The 21,896-nt window shown below is 40.1% G+C and overlaps 1 protein-coding gene and 2 non-coding genes across 4 annotated transcripts; all 3 read right to left on the reverse strand.

Moving 5' to 3' along the window:
* Positions 1-606: 606 nt before the first annotated feature.
* Positions 607-720, reverse strand: LOC144065148 (U5 spliceosomal RNA). Its single transcript, XR_013297045.1, has one exon. It is a non-coding gene; the product is annotated as a U5 spliceosomal RNA (small nuclear RNA).
* Positions 721-2,839: 2,119 nt separating this feature from the next.
* LOC144065146 (U5 spliceosomal RNA) lies at positions 2,840-2,953 on the reverse strand. Its single transcript, XR_013297043.1, has one exon. It is a non-coding gene; the product is annotated as a U5 spliceosomal RNA (small nuclear RNA).
* Positions 2,954-4,212: 1,259 nt separating this feature from the next.
* amd1 (adenosylmethionine decarboxylase 1) lies at positions 4,213-21,875 on the reverse strand. 2 transcript variants are annotated; one of them, XM_077586915.1, is made up of 10 exons: positions 21,538-21,875; positions 15,589-15,675; positions 13,408-13,534; positions 13,171-13,273; positions 12,330-12,365; positions 11,932-11,974; positions 11,171-11,315; positions 9,033-9,125; positions 6,497-6,652; positions 4,213-6,418 (listed from the first exon to the last, which is right to left on the reverse strand). In XM_077586915.1, exons 1-10 carry the CDS (start codon positions 21,645-21,647, stop codon positions 6,275-6,277), a joined length of 1,044 nt encoding a protein of 347 aa, XP_077443041.1. In that variant the 5' UTR covers positions 21,648-21,875; the 3' UTR covers positions 4,213-6,274. The 2 variants fall into 2 exon arrangements, with proteins under 2 accessions (XP_077443041.1, XP_077443042.1); XM_077586916.1 differs by lacking the exon at positions 12,330-12,365.
* Between the last annotated feature and the right edge of the window lie 21 nt (positions 21,876-21,896).

A 21,896-nucleotide genomic window follows, 5' to 3' on the forward strand; every position in this document is an offset into this window, starting at 1 on the left:
CCTTCTTTCAGATTGGTGATACAAATGTCTGGTGTTTAAACCTAACATTTACATGGTCCTTCGAGCCGGATCCCAAGATACCTGACGATCCCAGTGGGTGAGCAAGATCCAGAAAAGTCTGTGTACACAGCATAAAGATCCTTTTCCAGGACTGTTTCTTCCTTACGGGCTGGGGTCCAAAGGTTGAAGGGATACCAAGGACGCAGAGAATCGTGAGTAAATTTTATTTAAAAAAGGAATGAATGAGAATGAAGTAAAATAGAAAACGAAATAAAAAGTAAAAAAGAAAAAGAAATAAAACCCCTGACAATCCTAGGCACTATCAGGTAAAATTCAAACAACAAAATTCCGTAGGCGGGCAGACCCCCCTTAGTTGAAATAGACTAATTAAATTTTGTGAAGGATAGCGGAGTCCTGGTGTTATTGAACAAACAACAAACGAAATTCCGTAGGCGGGCAGACCCCCTTAGTTGAAATAGACTTTCCCTAAGAAACATAAGATGCTTACTGACATAAATGCCCTTTAAATAAGCAGTGAAGTAGGAATCTGATGGAAGATGCTGCTTTTTAGAATAGTATAGTAATTTTATTTTGACAGTTGAGGGAAGGGCTGCTTGAGCAGAGCATCAAAAAATTGGATAAAACTTTTATTATTCCTCTCCACGGAAATCTTTAGTAAAAGGCGAAAGATTTGTACGATTTGAAGAGAAATAACAATCTACTAACGCAAGCAAAACAGAACGAGCTAGGTCTATATCCGCAATAGTACTTCAACACACAGGGTAACGCACTACTAACTAGTGGGCGACTCCAGTCCTTTGAGCAGCCAATCACGTTGCAGCAGCTGTATTATGCTGCCAATCACGTTGCAGCTACTGAATTAAGCAGTCAGGGCATTGCAGCAGCGTTGTGATATGAAGCAGGGCATATACATCCATCATGTGGGTGTAAATAGTTTGGATTTATTAGGGGTCTAGTGAAATTAATAATAAATCCAAATGACCGAATAGTATTTTCAACTATCAGAGATTAACTCAATACAGTAACTAAGTATGGGTAACATAATTTTACCTCTAACTCAACTTTGTGGAGAATTCTATAGGTTTAGAGGGAAGGAAATGCATGTATTTTGACATTGTTAGGGGTGAACCATTCCTGGAAGTACTGCAATATCAGGTCGATGCGTGGAGTGGACAGAGCAAGCCCCTATTACCTCCTGTTTCCTGGTGTTGTGATGAACAATGACAACTTTCCACTAGTATGTCACAAAATTGATCAACTCACAATTCAACTAGTATCATTGAATTCCAAGATATTTAATGCAAATAATATAAATTATAACTGGCCTTAATTGAACAATCACCTCACAGTTAAAATAACCAAATACACAAGAACTTGACAATGGAGCCCCACATCCCTCCCTGCAAACTTCCTGTTGTTTCTTTGGTTGGGAATGCACAGTGCTACTAACATTTAGTGTTGTGCAGAACATGAATGCAGTCATTAAACATTTGCATGAAACTGCTCATAATTTAATAATTTTGTTCTTAGTTTGTCAAGACAATGACTTTAAAAAGGGTCTGAAGGCACAAATCAAAATACAACTACAGTGGTACTTTGAGATACGAGCTTAATTTGTTCCGGGACTGAGCTTGTATGTCCATATTCTCGTTACTCGAACGAAAATTTCCCATTGAAATGAACTAAAAATAAATTAATTCATTCCAACCCTCTGAAAACCCCCCCACCATCAACAGGATATTGGATTGGAAAATTTTTTTATTTTTTCTAATTCGCCATCTATTAACAAAGTAACACATAACTAGTGGTTTAATAGTACTAAAATGTGTTTAATAGTACTACAATTATACGGGAGCTCTCTCTCCCCCCTTCGAAATCCGTATAATTTTCTTTTCTTTTCGGGAGGGGGAGGGGCTTTTTTCATGGCAACGCTGTCCTAACATAACATAAACAAATTTAAATGAACTTGGATTAAGATGCAGACACACTCAAAAATAAATTTAATCTAACCTTACACTAAACTTAATTCTAATTTTGTATTAAATTTTGATACCTTTCTTTTCACGGGTTGACTCTATTTGCCCCGCCTCCACCCTGACTTTCACTATCGATGGGCTGTTTGCTTTTGTATTCCCTTCAAAATATTCTGAAAATGATGCACACAAATGTCCTCACAATAGGATAACGCATGGCCACTTGCCAACGAGAAGTAATATATAGTCCTGGTACTAGAAATCGCTACGCCATTCGCGCTGAGTGACGGAAAAAAAAGCAACGCTCCGCCCAGTGCTCGTAGATATCTGTTATACACGAAAGAGATGCGGAAAAAAAGACAGTGCGCTACAATGATAAACAGCCTCTCATGTCTTGGCCACCTGGCTTTCTCGCATCTTGAAATTTTTCTCGTATCTAGAGATAATTATTTGCTCGAAATGTTACTCGTATCTCAAAATGCTCGTATGTCGGGGTGCTCGTATGTCGAGGTACCGCGTAGCACAAAATAAGACATCTTCAAATCACATTGTTCTAATCTCTTACAAAATAATGTTTTGAAAAATTGAAAACCAAATAGCAATTATTTATTTTACAGAGGAAGTGTAACATAAATTAAAACATTCAGGAGCGAAATTGGTTTTAAAGTTAACATGTCAGTTGATTAATCAATTGACACAAAAAACGTAACGTTATCATTGTTTCGCTAAGAAACATCAGATGCTCGCTGACGTTAATGCGCTTTAATTAAGCACTGAAGTATGAATTTGAAGGAAGACGCTGCTTTTTAGAATAATTTATTAATTTTATTTTGACAGTTGAGGGAAGCCCCGCTTGCACAGAGCAACAAAAAATTGGATAAAACTCTTATTATTCCTCCCCACGGAAATCTTTAGTAAAAGGCGAAAGATTTGTACGATCTGAAGAGAAATAAGAGTGCACTGACGAATGCATTACAGAGCGAGCAAAGTCTATATCCGCAATAGTACTTCAACACACAGGCTAACGCACTACTAACTAGTGGGCGTCACCAGTCCTTTGAGCAGCCAATCACGTTGCAGCAGCTGTATTATGCTGCCAATCACGTTGGAGCAGCTGTATTATGCTGCCAATCACATTGTAGCTACTGAATTAGGCAGTCAAGTCATTGCAGCAGCGTTGTGATCTAAATAGGTTGGATTTATTGGGGGTATAGTGAAATTTATAATAAATCCAAATGACTGAATAGTATTTACAACTATCAGAGATTAACTCAATACAGTAACTAATTACAGGTAACATAGTTTTACCTCTAGCTCAACTTTGTTGATAATTCTATAAGTTTAGAGGGAAGAAAATGCATTTTTATTGACATTGTTAGGGGGTGCACCGTTCTAGGAAGTACTACAGGGGGAAAGCAATGAAAGGAAGCTAACAGACAATTTGGAATTATTTAATAAGTATTCATGGCCAAAATATATTTAACATCAGTCTGTTATTCAGATATTTCTTAGGCCAGCAGAGAAGGCCTTGAAGGCCCTGACGGCACACCACTGCTATTTTGAAAATGTTTGGTTAGCATTGCGGCCAGCTTTCCTTCCACTAGGGGCCTTCCACAACTCTTTTGACCATTGTTTGGTGTCACAGAGTTCTTTAATATTATTGGTGTGAATGAAATGAATAATCGGGCTGTCATTCATCGAAAAACAGAAGTGGCAAGCAGTGGACTAATATTGCCTTGGCATTGGCTCTCTGTACTGAATGACAAGTTGGAGACTCAGTCCTTTTGAGTTCAATTTAATGCAAAGTTGTTTTGAATACACAATTTGAAGTTGTGCAGGTGTTTATGTGCATCTGTTCTTGTGGTAACGTTAGTCTCCTCCTTACTGTACTACTGCACGAATAGCATGTTTTTGTTTGTAATCCATTTTAATAATTAATAATTTTATCATTTTCTTTCATGTTTGTCTGTCACATTTCATACGAGTGGTACACTATCATTTTTAAAGGGTTCAGTTGGTTTTTTTGAGAACCGTGCAACACATTACTAAATCTATATAAAGTACTGCTCTACTTGCGAAAAAAGATCAGACAATTAATTTCTTATGTATGCTTAGAGACCAAAACCTTTGTAGGTTCCATACAAATCATTCACTAACTTCTATAATCAAAAAGCTTAACTCTTGACATTTGCAAATCCAAGACATTTTTAAAACAATGCAAAGATGAATAATTTCTTTTATTATTTATGCATCAAGCTCAGAGCACAGATAGAATTATAGCACATCTTGACCATCCAATAAGTAAAAGATCATTAAAACAGCAAAGTTTCTCCATCCAACCAGACAAATATTGAACGGCATCGTCACTCTTGAATTGGAGGCTTTCAGAGAACTTTCTTTTGGTGTTTTGACTGGAAGACTCACAAAAGGAAGTCCAAGGAGCTTGTGTGTAGGTGCAAGCGTGTACAATTAACTTTAATGCTACAGCCCTGAAACTAGTGTAATAAACAATGCCAGCAGATTGGACCTTGGCAAAAGAAAATGTTAAATCTGTAACAGTGTTTGTTGGTGTGCACGTAGGACTTCATAAGTTAGAGAAGTGTGCTTAGGTGGTTAAGTAGCACAGCAGTCAGACCTCAAGGAAATAATGGAACTCACCCAGAACCTAGAAGGCCATGATAGAACTAGGGGAAACTACTTTAAGTGCCACATCTTTCATGCACATTTAAACTGCGCTGTGGTGATTATAGCAAGTCAAACCTTCACATTTCAACGTCTCAAAAAGCAGTGCAAGCACATATTTTGAAGGAAAACAAAAAAATGCACTGATCTTAAGCTAAAGGAAGACTGCTGAGAAGGTGAGTGTGTCACTTCGACTTAACTTCAGCTGGCAAAAGAAGGGCAAGCAAATAAACAAGGATGTTACACAACACAGTTTAGCATATATAGCACTAGTTAGTTACACTGTAGGATTAAACGCCCTGCCCCTCCCATGCCCAAGCCCAAGTTTAACAAAAGGGCATTCAACTAAACAATGACTACTAAGGGAGTCCAATCCACAGCAAAAAAATTAAATGTCTGGGCAAATGAAAATGACATAAAACGGCAAATGGTGCATTGGTTGGACGTGGAATGATCCGGGATTGTCCCCGGCATGCTCAGACAGGTGGGCCTAGATTGTACGCTTACACATTTTTGTATGGCACGGAAAAACAGAGGCAATGGATATTGTCAAACGGGAAAAAATGCTTTGCTGGGCAAGCAAAAGGTTTGATTCATTATGCTCCACCAGCTCACCGCCTTTCTAATGACTGATCTCACTGGCTGGCAAGGGGTGACCTGCTGGGTTGGGGGACAATAGGTAGCCGGCATTGAGTTTTATGTACCAGACAGGGGGGATATGCATGCCTGAAGTCATACATTCAGTTGAAAGGTGGACCAGGCTTTTCTCTAGAGACCTGTACATTCGGAAGATCAAGTGGACAAAATGGTGTCAGAACCTGACTAGACTGTATTCCTTTTACGGGTGAATGTAAAAACTGAATAGGAGAGCCAGCAGCTTTCAAGATACAAGAAAAAAATGTTTAGAGCATAGCAAAGTGCATGAATGGACATTATTGAATTATTCAGAATTCTCTTAACTGACTGAGTTTAAAGCTGGCATGTCTGTGGTGGAAACCATTTTGTACATTTAGCCAAATATCAAGAATGCAAGTATGCCATTTTTAGAGAGCATTTGAAAAAGAGCAAGTCTTAGCAAAACTTATACATTCAGATACAAAAGGCAATCAAAAATATTCTAAAGTGCACCTCTGTAATGATCCTTGTCAATCGTAAGATCTTAAACTGTGGAGCATGTATGCTGGTCTGAGCATGTCAGGGGCATGGATTTAGTGGGGTCTGAAGCCCTGTCTGTGCGGGATGAGGGAGGAAACCTGGAGGTAGGGGCCTTTGTGGTGGGCACAGGGGTAAAAACCCAAAAGGAGCTGATGTATTTCCTCTACATGCACTTCAAGATCACAGCAAGTGTGTGCTAGCATATCGAAACAGAGAAAAGAGCTTTCATGCAAGAGGTCTAAGTCACAGATACAACAATGCAAACAACTCAAACTCGGAATTAAAACGGGCTTCTCGTCCAGGCCACTACGGGATTTATGATGGGTGACGAGGTTGGTAGGACACAAAGCGGAAAGGGACGACAAGAAGCTCTCTACTGTAAGTTGATCACTGGATGTGAAGCCCAAGTGACCCCCTTTTTTACGCCTCTTCATCTTCCACCCTCAACTCTTCTGATTCTTCTGGCAGGTCTTGGCGTAACTTGTGAACACAAAATTGTAATCGTTAAATTGGGCCAGCTGGCGGTCAAGACGCTTGAACCCGTCGAGTTTTGGGGTTGAGGCGAAAACGCTGCGACATTTGGAGCTCTGCAATGGAAAAATAAATTTCACATTTAGATTGAACAGAAGCAGCTCATCTAAAGTTCCAGTATTTTCAATATATACCTGGTTGACAAAAAGAGTGGTCACAAATTTTCCTGGCTTGAAAGCATCCACCACCTTCTGGACAAGGTCGTCGTACGATGTCTGGGAGAGATTGGTCTCAAAGCTCACGTAGGAGAAATCTGGCTCTGGGGTTATGTGAATGGTCCAGTAGGTACCCTGCGGGAGAGAATAAAAGGAACACAGTTACAGGTCGGGGTGGGAACCTCTTGATGCAATGTTCACAGTGAGCTGTATCTCACGATATAGCAATACAAAACTTGATCTTTGGGTCAGGAAAACAACCTTTTTGGAAGCCAATGAATTAAAATTCAGGCAGCAAACTTTGCGTTGAAACTTTTGGTAGAATTCCTTTATTAAACAGTGAGATATTTGTTTTTTAAAAGGATGAATTGATTCTTGCCGCCTCTATTATTTCTGCCATACGTACCGTATTTTCACGACTATAAGGCGCACGTAAGTCTGAAATTTTCTCCAAAATAGACAGGGCGCCTTAAAATCCAGTGCGCTTTATATATGGGCCAATACTAAAATTGTTATCACGATAAATCAGTCGATAGGACAACTATGCAAGCAGCCCCCGACTCTACTATTTTCCCGTAGATAAAGTACATAGTTTTTTGTCAATACACCCAATGGATTGTGGCCTGCCGATCGGCATCAACACTAGCTAGCTACTATTTGCGAATGGATTGTGGTCTGCCGATCGGCATCAACACAGTTGCGAAGCATGGAAGACAGCCTTGGAATACTAGTTACGCTAGCTACTATTTGTGAATGGATTGTGGCCTGGCGATCGGCATCAACACAGTTGCGAACCATGGAAGACAGCCTTGGAATAGTTACGCTAGCTACAAGCTAGCTAGCATTTGCGAATGAATTGTGGCCGCCTGGACGAACGTATTAAACTCAGCATTTTCGATGGACAATTGTTCAATTCGGACACAGAAAATGAGGACTTTGATGGTTTTGTGGGTGATGATGACGTGAGTACATTGTAAAATGGCTAAATAAAGTACAACTGAACTCAGTCTTGCTTCCGTTGCCTTTTTAAAAACGTGTTTTTAGCGTGCGGCTGTAGCATGCATTTGGTACATGTAGCACCAAATTAGTGTGTTCGCCCTTGTAGTATATTGATACTATTAGTGCAACGTTATCACAGCCGTCAACCTGGGTGTATTGACAAAAGGACTATATATCCCAGCAGTCACTGCGCACCGGAAATAGCGTCTGGGGCTGCTTTCGTAGACAGCGCTATTACGGTTCGATAATCATCCATAAATAAAATATATATCCCATGCCTGGCTTCACGAAAAGTGGCAGGCAGCGCCGGGCTTCTTACGCTACGATTTGTGAATGGATTGTGGCCGCCTGGGCGAAAGGGTCATCATTTCTAAGGAGCCACATGGAAATGACGGTGACTCTGAGAACGAAGAGAGGGGACCCGGCTTTTTGGAAGACTCGTTTGGGCAATTGTTTAATTCGGACACAGAAAATGAGGACTTTGAGGGATTTGTGGGTGATGACGTGAGTGAGTTGTAAAATGTCTCAATAAAGTACAACCGAACTCAGTTTTGCTTCCGTTGCCTTTTTAAAAACGTGTTTTTAGCGTGTGGGTGTAGCGTGCAAGAACTATATATCCCAGCAGTCACTGCGCACCGGAACCCGGAAATAGGCTACTTCCGGTAGCCAGCGCTATTGCGTTTCGATGTTCATCCATATATAATATATATGGGTCTAAAAAAACGGTGAGTTTTTTGTGTGTGTAAAATACAGAAATAGCACTTGTTAATGACACTCCGGCTAAAAATACGATGCGCCGAACAATCTTGAAAATACGGTACATGTTTTAGCGTCCATACAATATCAAGTGCAGGAATTCAACGTTACACATTTATATAAATGCGTAAATACTTAAGTTCTCGTCTCTGACAATAGCTCTTCTCTGCTTAATCTTTATCCAAAAAAATGACAGACCTGTGTAGTACAATTAAAAGTTAAGTGAAAATGAAGATTTAGTGCGCAGGTTGAGCTTTTTTCCAATTCAGGTAAATCTTTTGCGCACAAAGAACATGGTAATGGGGAGTTGACTGTTGTTTCTTTTTTGTACAGATATGGTTTTGTACAAGGACATCACCGACGAGAAAATTGGCATATTTGATGGCTATGACCATGTTGTCATCAATCTCTGGGACACTGTTTCAAACTCTGAGCCATATTGAAAATTTTGTACCGATTTCTAAAAGTACTAAGATCACATTCTTCATCTTTATTGCCACCATTGTTTTGGGGAAAATTAAACTTCCACTTCAAACTTTTTCTTCTACAGAGCTGAGTGACAGTCGTCCGACATTAATTCCGAGTGGCTTGAGAGTTTCACCGGGAATTTTGACGTTTTTAATTAACATTTTTGACTTTGATACTTATCATAAAATACTGCAATGGACTGAAGTCTCGAGGTGGTCAAGGATGACAGTACAGTATTACTACAGCAACATTAGATGGGTGGGTCACAATAGAAACGTGAAGCAACACTTACATCAGTCTTCATTCCATTCATCGAGTATCCACATGGGTTGAACAATGTGGCATCTATCACTGAACCTGGTATCAGGTCACATATTCCACTCATCTGGAAAAAAAGACAAAAAGAATACATCAAATGTGTCTCTTATAGCAAACATTCTGTTATCTTGCCATGATACTTTTTTCAAAATTGATTTTTATTAGGAAACAAAGGAGCTGCATTAATTATATTTTGATAGATATAGATTTTGTTAGGTTGTATAAAGTAGCTAACGAAATGTTGTTCCAAATGACCGGAACTAAATGTCACTGTCTAAAAGCCGAGTATCATAAAATCATGTGTAAAAGGTTATATGCAGCTGCAAACATTGAGGAAAGCTGAGAAAGTTTAGTTTCTTAAGCCAAAGTGCTTTGTGTGGTAACTTGCTAAACTAAAGAAAGCTTACCATATTTTCACACTAGGTAACAGGGCGCAGTCTCATTTGCAGGTATATTTTCTGTTTTTTTGTCAATACATTGGGCGCTTCTTCAGAAAAGATGCTAGCTGCATGACACTAGGCTAGCGTACGCTATGCTAGCTGCGAGCGCAAGTTAGGCTAGCTGCTAACGTTTTTTTTTTTTTAAAAGACAGCACGAGCAAAATTAAGTTTGACAATGCTTTATTGAGGTCAAAGGTACACTCAGATATAAAGAGTTCGGCATTTAACATGCTAGGCTCCACTGTCAATCGGAGTTGTGTATTCCGGGAAGTTGATTCCAGCTTTGGCGAAAGCTCGAAAAACAGTGCTGGCCGACACGAGAGCCCAGTCATGCACAATCCCTTGTAACTCGCGACATGAATCACTCCCAAGCCTTTGATTATCCCCGCTGTTATATCGGCATCGACAATTCATTCCAAATAGTCACCTAACTCTTGCGACGCTGCCTGCCCGAACTACTATGTTGGCCACCCGTTAGCAATCCGCTGGCAAACCTGTTAAATTGTGTTCGATGCATGGCTTCAGTCCATTTTACAAGCGTTCACACCCGCATTCTGTCATCATTCACATCAGGTATTTCCTCTGTATAGCTCTAATAGTGTTCGATCCATGGCTTCAGTCCATTTTACAAGCGTTCACACCCACATTCTGCCATCATTCACATCAGGTATTTCCTTTGTATAGCTCTAATATGCTGTTTCTTTGAGTATTGAGTGTTTTTGAGGGTTAAAAACGCAGTGAGCACACAGAAGTCAAATGCCTTGCCACTCCCCTGGGATGTTTTCAATGGATTTACCATAATGCTTGGAGGCTATTTTTAGGGTAAACGTCCGCCTGTTTGATCGCAATAAGTAGCATGCCGGCAAGAAATAAAACCAGTCACACAAGCGGTCAGGGCCATACAAAAATTTAATTTAGTGCATAGACAAGACACAAACTGATTGGGCGCATTGACTATTTTAGAGAAAAAGTTAACTTTTAAGTGCGTCTTATAAATAAGATACGGTACTTCAGCACTAGCACTGCATGATTGTGTGCCTTGCAGCTAGCTGGCTGTTGAAAGTTGGACCTGACGCCAAATTTTGCAACTATGCTTTTAATTCTTTTGAACCGCTCTTTAGTTACTAAAATAATACTCGTGACTGTGTTCAGCTAACTTGCAAAAAAATGCTAGACATTATATTACATCGTTTCTAAAGTTTCGGCTGGACTACTGCACTACACTACAATTACAATTTTAGTATTAGATAATCATGGATGATAGGACATATGAGGACCAACAATTCTAATTCAGGAAATTATGCTATTTTGTAAAGAGTAGAGCCTCTGTAATAGCATTTGAAATTGGCTAATTTTTGGAGCGCGAATTATTTTTAATCTCATTGTGCCCTGCAATTGACTGGCACCCAATTGAGCATGTCCCTCGCCTATTGCCCATAGTTGGCTACGAAGGGCTACAGCTACACCATGAACTTGGTGAGGATAAGTGGAAAGGAAAATGAATGAATGAATAAATAGAGTAGGGATGCACTGGCACCATTATCGGTGCTGATACGGTACAGCCCAGTCATCCTTCGTCTTAGCATTGCCAGCAGTGAAGACTATGTACATAGTTTGAACTCAACAATACAGCTTAGCAAAAATTAGGTTGTACTTTGTAGGTGTTACTTACACGAGTGACATCACTTGCAGAAACACCATCTTTCATATAGAACTGGTCCATAATGGCTGGATCAAGGTCACTCATCAGAACTTCCAGTGTTTGATCCGCATACTTGTTCTCCCAGTACTCTGGCAAGTCCAGAGTAAACAGATACCTGTTGAAAAACAATGTTTAGGATTAAAATTGTATATCATATACTTTGTATCCCCTGCCAAAAATTATGGAATCATCAGTTTCTGTGGATGCTGACTGTTTAAGTAGAACAAAAAGAAGATCAGACATGAAAACAAACCTAAGGTAATTTGACTAAAAAAACAAAAAAAACAAAAGGTAGGTCTAACTTTCTCAACTTTGCTCTTGCTTTGGATGCTGAGCACTTCCAATTTCATCTGCTTTTCAATTGGAGTGAGATCTGAACAATTTTAACTGCAAGACATCACTTTTTTTTATTTTAGTTTTTACTTGTCACGAAAGTGCATTGTAATCTTGAAAAATGTTTCAATCATGCCTAAACATTCCTTCTCCGGGAAATGAAAATGTCAACGTAAACCGGAACATTTATTCAAGATATAACAACAGCCGATCTCCAAAGAGATCTTTCCGGACAACCAGCAATCAAACGACCGTGGAAATTCCCATTTGGGCATTTTATTTTATAAATGTAATTGTAATGGCACCAGACAATATTTGGGTGTTTCCCCAAAACCGCTTAAATATGGCTTCCGCAAACATGCTGTTTGGGCAAAAATGTGCAGAAATTATAATTTTACCAGCAGTCAGAGTTCAAACGTCCCATACAGTAGGCTGCACCATCTGAAAAAAAGCAAAGATGACAAACTTAACAAAACTATTTTTAGGTTGAAGAGAAATATTTCTTATAATCACAGGTATTTTTTCATTGCTTTAAAATAGTGAATCTATATGTAGGTTATTCGCTATCTTTTGGTTTGGAGACAGAACATCTGTAGAATTTATGCTTTTACAGAGCTAATTCAGTTACCCAAGCAGGGGTGCCCAAAAGGATACAGAATGGTTGCTGTTCCTGGCTATTGTGATGAGCAAGGAAAGTTCTCACCATTTTGTTCTCAACTCATCTCCTTGGAAAAAGACATGAGTTACACCCATTTGCTCATTTGCATATAATGATAATGATAATAAGTGGACATGCCTTCAAAGCAGGGCCCTCTCTGCAACCCGGAAGCCACTAAAGGGTGGAAAGAGAAGTCTGTATTGTCTAAATGTTCAATTTCTGTGTTTTAATTTGTGTTATTGTTCTATGTTCTGTTTTCACTTTGTTTTATTGTCCTAGAATCAAGTTTGAACCTTCTTGTGTCCACTTGAGAATAACAGAATTTGCAAATAGAAGCTGGCCTAGCTGTTCAGTGCAGCACATGATAAATAGCCATCTTCTACAAGGTGCAGTTAAAATGATTCTCCAGTATTCATCTGCCAGTTGTAAAGTGATTCACCCCTTGAGGTATTTTTAAACTTTCATAAACATTGTAGTGGTTTGTTTGTCAATCAACCTACAATTAACCAGAATCAGTAAATAGAGATTCAACAGGAATGCATCCAGGATTTGTCCCTGCTTGGACAATAAGACTGCATAATAGTCTTGACTGATGCATAAGCTGTGTATATCTATAAAGGCCACAAAAACCTATTTATACTGTTTTTGGCAGAAGCCTAAGGCGCAGTCTTGGTAAATCTCTACAGCACGGGTGGCCAAGTAGGTTCCTTGAGAGCCCCTATCCAGTCCATTTTCCATATCTCCCTCCTCTATCACACCTGAATTAAATGATCAACTCATCAGCAATCTGTCCAGACGCTTCATTCCGATCCCGATTATTTGATTCAGTTGTGTTGGTGGAAGGAGACATGGAAAACAGACTGGATAGGGAGCTCTCGAGAACCGGACTTGGCCATCCATGCTCTACGGTGTCCTACACTTTGTGGGATTGCTTTACAGATAAAACCGCAAACGCCAAGACATTTAGTCAGTCACATACTTGGGAAAATCTGTCTGAGAAAGTCAACTTCCTCTTGGAAGTTTCGATGAGGGAACTCTTGATGGGTTGGCTTCATGAAATTCTTGCGGGAGTAGAAGAAATTCTGCAAAACAGGAGGGTGGGACGTGGGTTTGGAGATTACAAAAATACACTGACTGGCTTTAAGTCTCCGCAGGGTTAGATCAGGGAAAATGATAGTGAGTGCCAGTGGTAAAAGGATTTTAATAAGAGGATCACCTCAATGGCATCAAAACCGCAGTACTCCCTGGCGAGTTCCAGCAGAGGCACCAGTGCTTGCAGTAAGAGGGTGGTTCCACATGTTTTCAAAATGAAACGTCTCTTGGAGACAAACATGCTACTCTCACTAAATACAGGAAAAGGACGAGACAAAAGTATACCTGGTAATTAGATTGCTAAAGCAGATGTGATACATATAGATTATAAATATTGTTTAGAGATCGACAGATATGGGTTTTTAAGAATCAATACAATTATTAGTAGTTAGAGGCCAATAACAGATATTTAGATCCGATATCCGTTTGCAGTAAAAGTGTAAAACAAATACTAATGTGTGCACTCTGAAGAAGGCGGAAGCATCACGCCGAAACATGTCAGGTGACTAAACCTAATAAAAACACCCGTCTGTTATAAACGAACCAGTCAAAACATAGATAACACAAAATGATCAACTACTAGACGAAAATGTGTCACAAAATGGCCTCGCTCATGGCAGGAAACAAAACAAACAAAGCGATTGTGATTTTCCTTATTTATTTTACATCGCATAATCAAAAGGTCACCTGCCCTATCGGGCAGCTGTCAAAACATAATTAGCTGCCCAAAAAGAGTAGGTGGCTGCATTCATTAATGTCGAGCCCTGTACGGGTCAGGCGAGTGAACAACTACACAACTAGTGGGCCAAGTGGGTGCAGGTTTTCCTTCTAACTGAAACAGCACAGTTTGACCAATGAAGTTTCTGCTGAAACAAGCAGCACCTGCCTGCAATCAACTAATTACAGTTGGAACAACAGATTGGTGCCAAGGTTTATTCCAAAAATATGCATGGCAGGCAGGCAGGTTGGACACAGAGTGTGAGCATGAATGGTTGTCTGTCTCCTCGTGCCCCGTGATAGGCTGGCCACCAATTCAGGGTGTACCACCGTCTCATGCTCGAAGTCAGCTGGGATCGGCTCCAGCACCCCCTGATAAAGTGGTTGAGAAAATGAATGAATGGTCACCTTGCAAATATTTTTTCCATATTAGGATGACAAAATAAATATTTCACATGCATTACACGACATTAAAATTTAAAGAATAAAAAAAAAATCTTTATATGAAGAAAAAAAAATGGGAGTCATCTTAATAGCATTCAAATAGTAAGGTGCCTCACTGCTACATTAATGTACAAAGCGTTGTATCACTTGATGAACTCAGACGAGTTTATTATGGCTTCATTTTATTTGGGGGGAAAAAACACCAAGCATTTCACATCCATTAAATACAGTGCCATTTCATGAAGTATGACATGACAAAGATCAGCTTGTACATGGCTTCGTAGCTCATTACTTTGAAAGACTCACATGCAAGGTCTTTGGGGCAATATGAAGAAAGGCAGACAATATGGGATAGCTTCATTTAATTGGTTAAATATTATCAACATTGACATCTATCGTAGATGGAGATCACATTTTCGTCTGTTTACAAAAAATGCTATTTGCAAGCATGTATTTTTCTCGTATTTTAAGTTTATGTGGAGTTGCAATTCTGTGTTTATTTTATTCATTCATTCATTTTTTGAACCACTTTATCATCACAAGGGTGGCAGGGGGTGATGGAGCCTATCCCAGCTGAATCCAGGCCAGAGGCGGTGGCCAGCCGATCGCAGGGTCCAATCAGGCTACCATGCATGTTTTTGGAATGTGGGAGGAAACAAAGTACCCGGAGAAAACCCACACAGGCCCAGATAGAACATGCAAACACCACACAGGTGGAACGACCGGGATTTGACACCAGGACCCCAGAGCTGAGAGGCACTTCACTTATTGGCTGCCATTATCTTTTGCTGTGAGGCCTTCCCATTGAAATTGCACACCTAGTTTAATTCACATTAGATGGATAAAAGTAACTACGCGATTGGACGTCTATCATTGTTGTTGGCACTGATGGTGCTGAACCTTTTGGTTTTCCCAACTACAACCAGAAGTCGCTCATCTTGGCATGTAATGAAACACTGAATTGTATTGATACTGAGAGGGCAAAGATTGTTGAGTGAGCAAGTGGCCAAAGCTTAACTTCCTATCACCTGAAAGTACCTGTACATGGATTGGCAAAGTCAAGCAATTGTAAGGTGACAAATGTCATCGCGGAAAGCCTTCTAATCATAGCCAAACCCGACAGACGTACTGCTCCACATGTTACCTGAGTATATAAGCTTCCTGCTTGTCGGTCTTTGTCACACTTATGATCAGACAATGCACATTCTCCAAAAGTTTGTCCCACTCAAACCTAAAAAGGAAAAAAAAGCATGAGCAGAGGTTAGAAATTGGCAGCTACTTTACACGTAAAGTAGTGAGTCATCCCCAAGATAAGTATCTTCTATGCAATCCCGAGGCGAGAGTGTGAGTGAAGGAAGATTTGTTCCAGAGCAACACAAAGCTCCAAGGTTATGCAGAGAAGTGTTATTGGAACACTGGCTTTGCACAAAAAAAGATAATTCTAGAGCAGGGGTGCTCAAACTTTCTTCGCACAAGATCTAATTCTCAAGTAGCCAACCTCCTGCAATCTACCATATTTACTCGCATATAAGCCGCATTTGTCGGACAAAAAAAAGCCTGAATCGAGGGTACGGCTTATATGCGCATTAAAAGACGACGACATGGACGAAGCTGCAAGGTGACAAAGACAAAACGCAATAGCGCAGGACAATGCGGCCATCAAGCTGAGAGGAACATTTTTTACTGCGAGTATAGGATTTAATAAATACAATTAATTGTACTTGTATTTTTGTTTAGGTATGAAAACGTAGTATGGCATGTAGAAATGATAGGAGTGATCCTACTTCGCTGTTTTTGAATTATCGCGGCCATGTCTGGTCTACGTTATCCGCTATAATCGAGGGACTACTGTATAACCATTTATGCAGGAGGGCAAACTTCGGTCATGGTTAGTCCTTCACGAAATGAAGTAACAAAGCCAACAAAATAGCCTCCCATTACATTGTGGAAAAGCAGCCTGCACAATTCCTTTATCAGTGGGATAATATTCTCTAGGTCAAATGAAAAACTAACTTATATTACATGAAAATGGTTGTTAGACAAAATGACAGTCGAGAAACCAAGGTGAACTCTAACTTTAGTGTGAAATGTACACCAGGCTATTTGTGGCACTGCAGTGGATCACATTTCTGCAGGTTTGGTCTCCCAGCAAGGAGTGCAAATGATGGCAAAATAGTATACAAGTTAAGGACAAATGATATATAATAATCTTACTGCATTGTACTGCAAATGAACACTAGAAGCAGGGAACAAGAAAAAAAAAGTTCTGAAATCAGCATACCGTATTTTCACAACTATAAGGCCCACTAAAAAGTCTTAAATTTTCTCCAAAATAGACAGGGCGCTTTAAAATGTGGAGTGCCATGGCTAAGCTCTGAAGCCTGACTGAACACTTCTTGCCGACAGGCTTCTTATATAGAGAGAAGGCGGCAGTGGGTAGAGTCAGACGCTAAAGGCACATCCCTACAAGGTACCCGTATATAGTGTGGGCATGTGTTTATTCCAAAACAATTTTGGTTTGGTTTCTAAGGCCCCCCGAAGCAGCGGTGAAAAAACAAGTCACGAAAATGAACTCTGAGCTTGCCATCATTCTCGGAGGCTTAACTAAAACGCCGGGCTAGTTACGCCACTATTTGCGAATGGATCGTGGCCGCCTGTACGAACGTGTCTGCTTGCACTGTTGTTAAAGGCACTTACAACAGATGCTTGAAAACCGCTAGACACCAGCATCAACACAGCTTTACAAAGGGTGGCAGGCAGCACCGGGCTAATTACGCTAGCTACTATTTGCGAATGGATTGTGGCCTGGACATCGACATCAACCCAGATTTACGAAGGGTAGCAGGCAGCGCCGGGCTAGTTACGCTAGCTCCTATTTGCGAATGGATTGTGGCCTGGACATCGACATCAACACAGCTTTACGAAAGGTGGCAGGCAGCGGCGGGCTAGTTACACTAGCTACTATTTACGAATGGATTGTGGCCTGGACATCGACATCAACACAGCTTCACGAAGGGCGGCAGGCAGCACCGGGCTAGTTACGCTAGCTACTATTTGCGAATAGATTGTGGCCTGGACATTAACATCAACACAGCTTGACGAAGGGTGGCAGGCAACGCCGGGCTAGTTACGCTAGCTACTACTTGCGAATGGATTGTGGCCGCCTGGACGAACGTATAAAATTCAGTGTTTCCGATGACTCGTTCGGACAATTGTTCAATTGGGACATAGAAAATGAGGACTTTGATGGATTTGTGGGTGATGGCGCGAGTACATTGTAAAATGGCTAAATAAAGTACAACCAAACTCAGTTTTGCTTCCGTTGCCTTTTTAAAAACATGTTTTTAGCGTGTGTCGTATGTTTAAGCTGGTGTATGTTTAAGCTGGTGTATGTTTAAGATGGTGTATGTTTAAGCTGGTGTATGTTTAAGATGGTGTATGTTTTGCCTGGCTGTGCCTTTAAAAGCGGTGTGTCCTGTGTGTGTGTCAAATACAAAAATAGCACTCGTTACTGACACTGTGCCTTTAAATGTGATGCGCCATATAGTCGTGAAAATACGGTAGTGGATGTAGTAGTGGAGCTCATAACGAGGAGAGCGCACTATCACAACATACATTCATTTGTAAGATGCCCTTGTGGACTTTATTTGGAAGTTGGCCACAAGCCTGATGCACAGTAGCATAGCACACCTTTAATCTGTCCCTTTCTGTAAATTTATACCGATCTTTATTGAGCAGGTTGATAAAAAACAAACACTGATAGGATGAGACTGTGGTATTTCTTAGTAATTATGACAACGACTGTGCTGGCTACTGCGAACATTTGATTGAATAGAAAATGTACAGTTCAACCAATCCTGAAAAGGGGAAAACACTACCGTATTTTCTCGCATTTACGCCGTATTTGTCGCAAAAAAATGACTGAATCGAGGTTATGGCTTATATGCGCACAAATAAGGCTTGACATGCAAACTGCAAGGTGAAAAGGATGAAACGCCATGACGCAAGACAAATATTTTGACGTCTATGAATGAAATTCAAGAAAAAAACGTATCTTGCAGAAAACGTGAAAAAACTCACTCACTTGTGCCTGCCATTGCTCACTCAGGGCGCCGTCATCTTACCTAGGAATGACAAACCAGACCGCAACGCACACTTCCTGGTTGTACTGCTCACGTAACTTCCTTTTTGAATTGGTCTACGTGCAGACAACACCCTTTAGGAATGTGCAATCCAGCAATCGATTTATACAGTATGTCAGAAATACCACATGCGATGACTTTTCTTAAAATAATTTTTCAAAGTAACAAATTTGTACTCATTAAAACCATGAATATGGAGGTGAAAATTGTGAATCAGGAGTCTTGAACGAGCTAATTGTAAAATTCTACAATTTTAAAGGGTACGGCTTAAAGCGGGGGCAGCTAATATACGAGAAAATACGGTATATATCCTGGAGTATAAATTCCACAATGCAAGTCGTAGTACTAAGAAAAAAAAATACACCATGAAGGAAAAAAAGTCGCACTGGACTACGAACATGCATGTTGTCAGTCAGTTGCCGCCACCAAGCTAATCACGTGATTATGATTTCTGATACACAATGGATACTTTTATTTTTTGAAAAAATGTTCAAGTACTAATGAGTTGGCGGTGTTTGTTACATGGTCTTATCGCCGTATTTCCCAAACTTTATAGAGCTGCGGCATACTTTAATTGGAGAAAATCTCAAGGCACACCACCGTCTGAAAATCTTATTTAAAATTAACAATATAAATTCATTCTCATCAAACTTAACAGGAATCAAATAAACCAGCCAAAAACGATTTCAAATTCAAATCTTCCCACTGACCATAGTCGCCAAAAGTTGATGTCTGCAGACCCCGAACAACCTCTGGTTTGAGTGATGTAAAAATAAGCAATGTAATCATTTTAATCTCAAAATTTGATGACAGTTCATTTCATTATTTAAATTTACTAATATTACACGATAAGCAGTTTTGTGCCCACACAGACTTCATGTCACCAAAAGTCGATGTTAACACTAAACAAGTTCCGGTTCACGAAACATAATAACACCATGACTTACTAATTCTCGTAATATTGCCAGCCCTCGCTACCTCAGCAGAACCGTAAACACTGTTAGGGACCCATACCCCCCTGGTCACAACCTGTTCCAGCTGCTGCCCTCTGGCAGACGCTACAGGTCCCACAAAGGACGGACAAATAGACTTGGGGACAGTTTTCCCCCCCACAACAATCAGGACTCTGAACTTGCATTAGCACAACACACGGATAATCCCTTCTGTGCAATAACTTCGGGGTGTGCAATAACAATGTGCAATATTTTAGAATTTGCCTTGCCAGGATGTGACCTTTTATATTACTTGTTTTTTTTTTACTGGGAAAACACACTTTGTTGAGTAGCACCACCAATTTTGTTATATGCAGCTGTGTATGATGACAATAAAGGTTTTTGATTTGATTTGAATATTATGTCAGTTTTCTCCCTGAATATTACTTCAATCTTGTAATATTACATGAATATCAGTTTTGTGCTCACACTGATTTAACGTCAGCAAAAGTTGGAAGTCTGTGAATCCAAACATCTTCCAGTTCATGTTAGATACAAAATGACTAACCTCCTATTATTAATATTTGAATATTGCAATGGTACCATGTTCATCATATTTCCATTTTAATAACATATCATAGGGCACACAGTGACAAACAACCATCCGCACTCCCAATCATACCACCGCCTGCAGGAAATGAGCACACGTCTGCCCGCAACGAAGTCAGGTGAGTGAACCTCTACACCACGAGGCGACTTATATATTTTTTATTCTTTTAAGTTCATAAAACTGAAAATACACGCTGAAACTTGCAAGCAGAAACAACTGCCCTGTCTGCCACTCACTACTAGAACTCAGCACTGGGAAAAAAAGGATATATAATTTTTCAAAGTTCATAAAAATGTGAAAATTCATGCTGAAAGTTGTAACCAGAAGCCACTCTTGCTTAGTGGATTTTTATTTTTCGCGGGGGTCCGACCCCCATTAACCGCGATAATCGAGGTATTACTGTATGAGTTCAAGTTAGTAGCCAATCAAATACAGAGGAGGGAGGAAGGCAAGAGTGGAAACGTGACTGGAACATTCTCAAAGCAAGCTAGTTGCCCACTGAGGAAGTCAGATCTTATAATTGCCAACTTATTCTAGGGCCTGGGGATAAAGAATCCAGACTTTAACCTCCTCTTAGCACTAAAAGAGGCCTAAATGGATTAGATGAAAGTCATAGCCTTTTTAGCATTGACGCGTCAAACATGGCAGGGTGCTAGCAAAGGGACACGCGGTGGTGACGAGCGACCACATGTTTGTCAATGTGGCTCCGCGTAGGCGAAAAGCATGAGATCTTTCTTCGCTAAAACCGTGAAATCAAGTTTTCCCAATATTGAGATTTGAATAAATCTTTTCGCAAAATATTGCAATTTAAATCAACTCATGTTCGACACTCATAGGCCTTAGTACGCAAATGTAAGGTTGATTCTCCTTTAACTGATGTAATAATGGTCTTTAAAAGGAAAAAAAACACGATAAAGGAATGCAAATCATTTGCGAGATTAGTAGAGCATATACTCTGAACATTAATCATTCAGAAAATTCAAATTACCAAGTGATCGCTTGATAGCTTTCAACGTTATTTTCCCATTAGGATGAAAACAGGCGATCGGGTCTAAAGCATAAACAGGTAAGTGCCGTGTCCCCTTGCCCATTTTCTGTCTTGTTAAGTCATTGTACGTCTACCAAGAAAATGTATGACTCAGGTCAGTAGGGGGTGGCCATTTTTAACTAGCAGGGTATGCTCAATCCTGTGTGCGATCGGGTGTCCGCTTTCGTTATTGCCTCATTTAGAAGGAATAACCAACGTTTACCAATATACACTACTTGAAGCATTTTATTTCACTTGAAAAACAAAAACAATACGGAACATAACGAATGACGTGAGCATGTGGTCAGGGTGACAAGGGCGTCCCGAATAGCACTAAATGCTAAGGACACCTAATACAAACGAAGTTACACATTAAACACACCTTGGGATGGTTCGCAGATCTCCGGTTCCCTTGGTCTCATCCTGCCGGGAGAACCACAACTCCAACAGTTTCTCGGTTCCCTCGAAGAAATGTGCACCGTTATCTTCCATGGTGAGACAACAGACACACAACCAAAAAAAAAATAAACGTCGTATATAATCTTTTCTTTTAACCCAATTTAGATTAGATTTTAATTTAAGGATGTACAGTCCGTCAAACAATCCAGGTGTTGATTTTTCGTGTTACCGTCTTCCCTTTGGCAGAGAATAACGTTAGCGAGTGCTAGCTAATATCGCCGGCCATACTGTGTACAGCCCTGTAAGGCAACTGTGAAATGGCTTTATATAGACACCATGCAA

The sequence above is a fragment of the Stigmatopora argus genome, chromosome 19 (assembly GCF_051989625.1).
Source record: "Stigmatopora argus isolate UIUO_Sarg chromosome 19, RoL_Sarg_1.0, whole genome shotgun sequence".
Taxonomy (NCBI): Eukaryota; Metazoa; Chordata; class Actinopteri; order Syngnathiformes; family Syngnathidae; genus Stigmatopora; species Stigmatopora argus.

Bases quoted from the DNA above. Each gene is read 5' to 3' on its own strand.
- amd1 (XM_077586915.1), bottom strand. From the start codon at position 21,647: ATGGAAGATAACGGTGCACATTTCTTCGAGGGAACCGAGAAACTGTTG. The intron at 13,535-15,588 runs GTAACATGTGGA...TCCTGTATTTAG, and splicing joins CAGGAAGCTTATATACTCAG to TGAGAGTAGCATGTTTGTCT. The intron at 13,274-13,407 runs GTGATCCTCTTA...CCTGTTTTGCAG, and splicing joins GCGGTTTTGATGCCATTGAG to AATTTCTTCTACTCCCGCAA.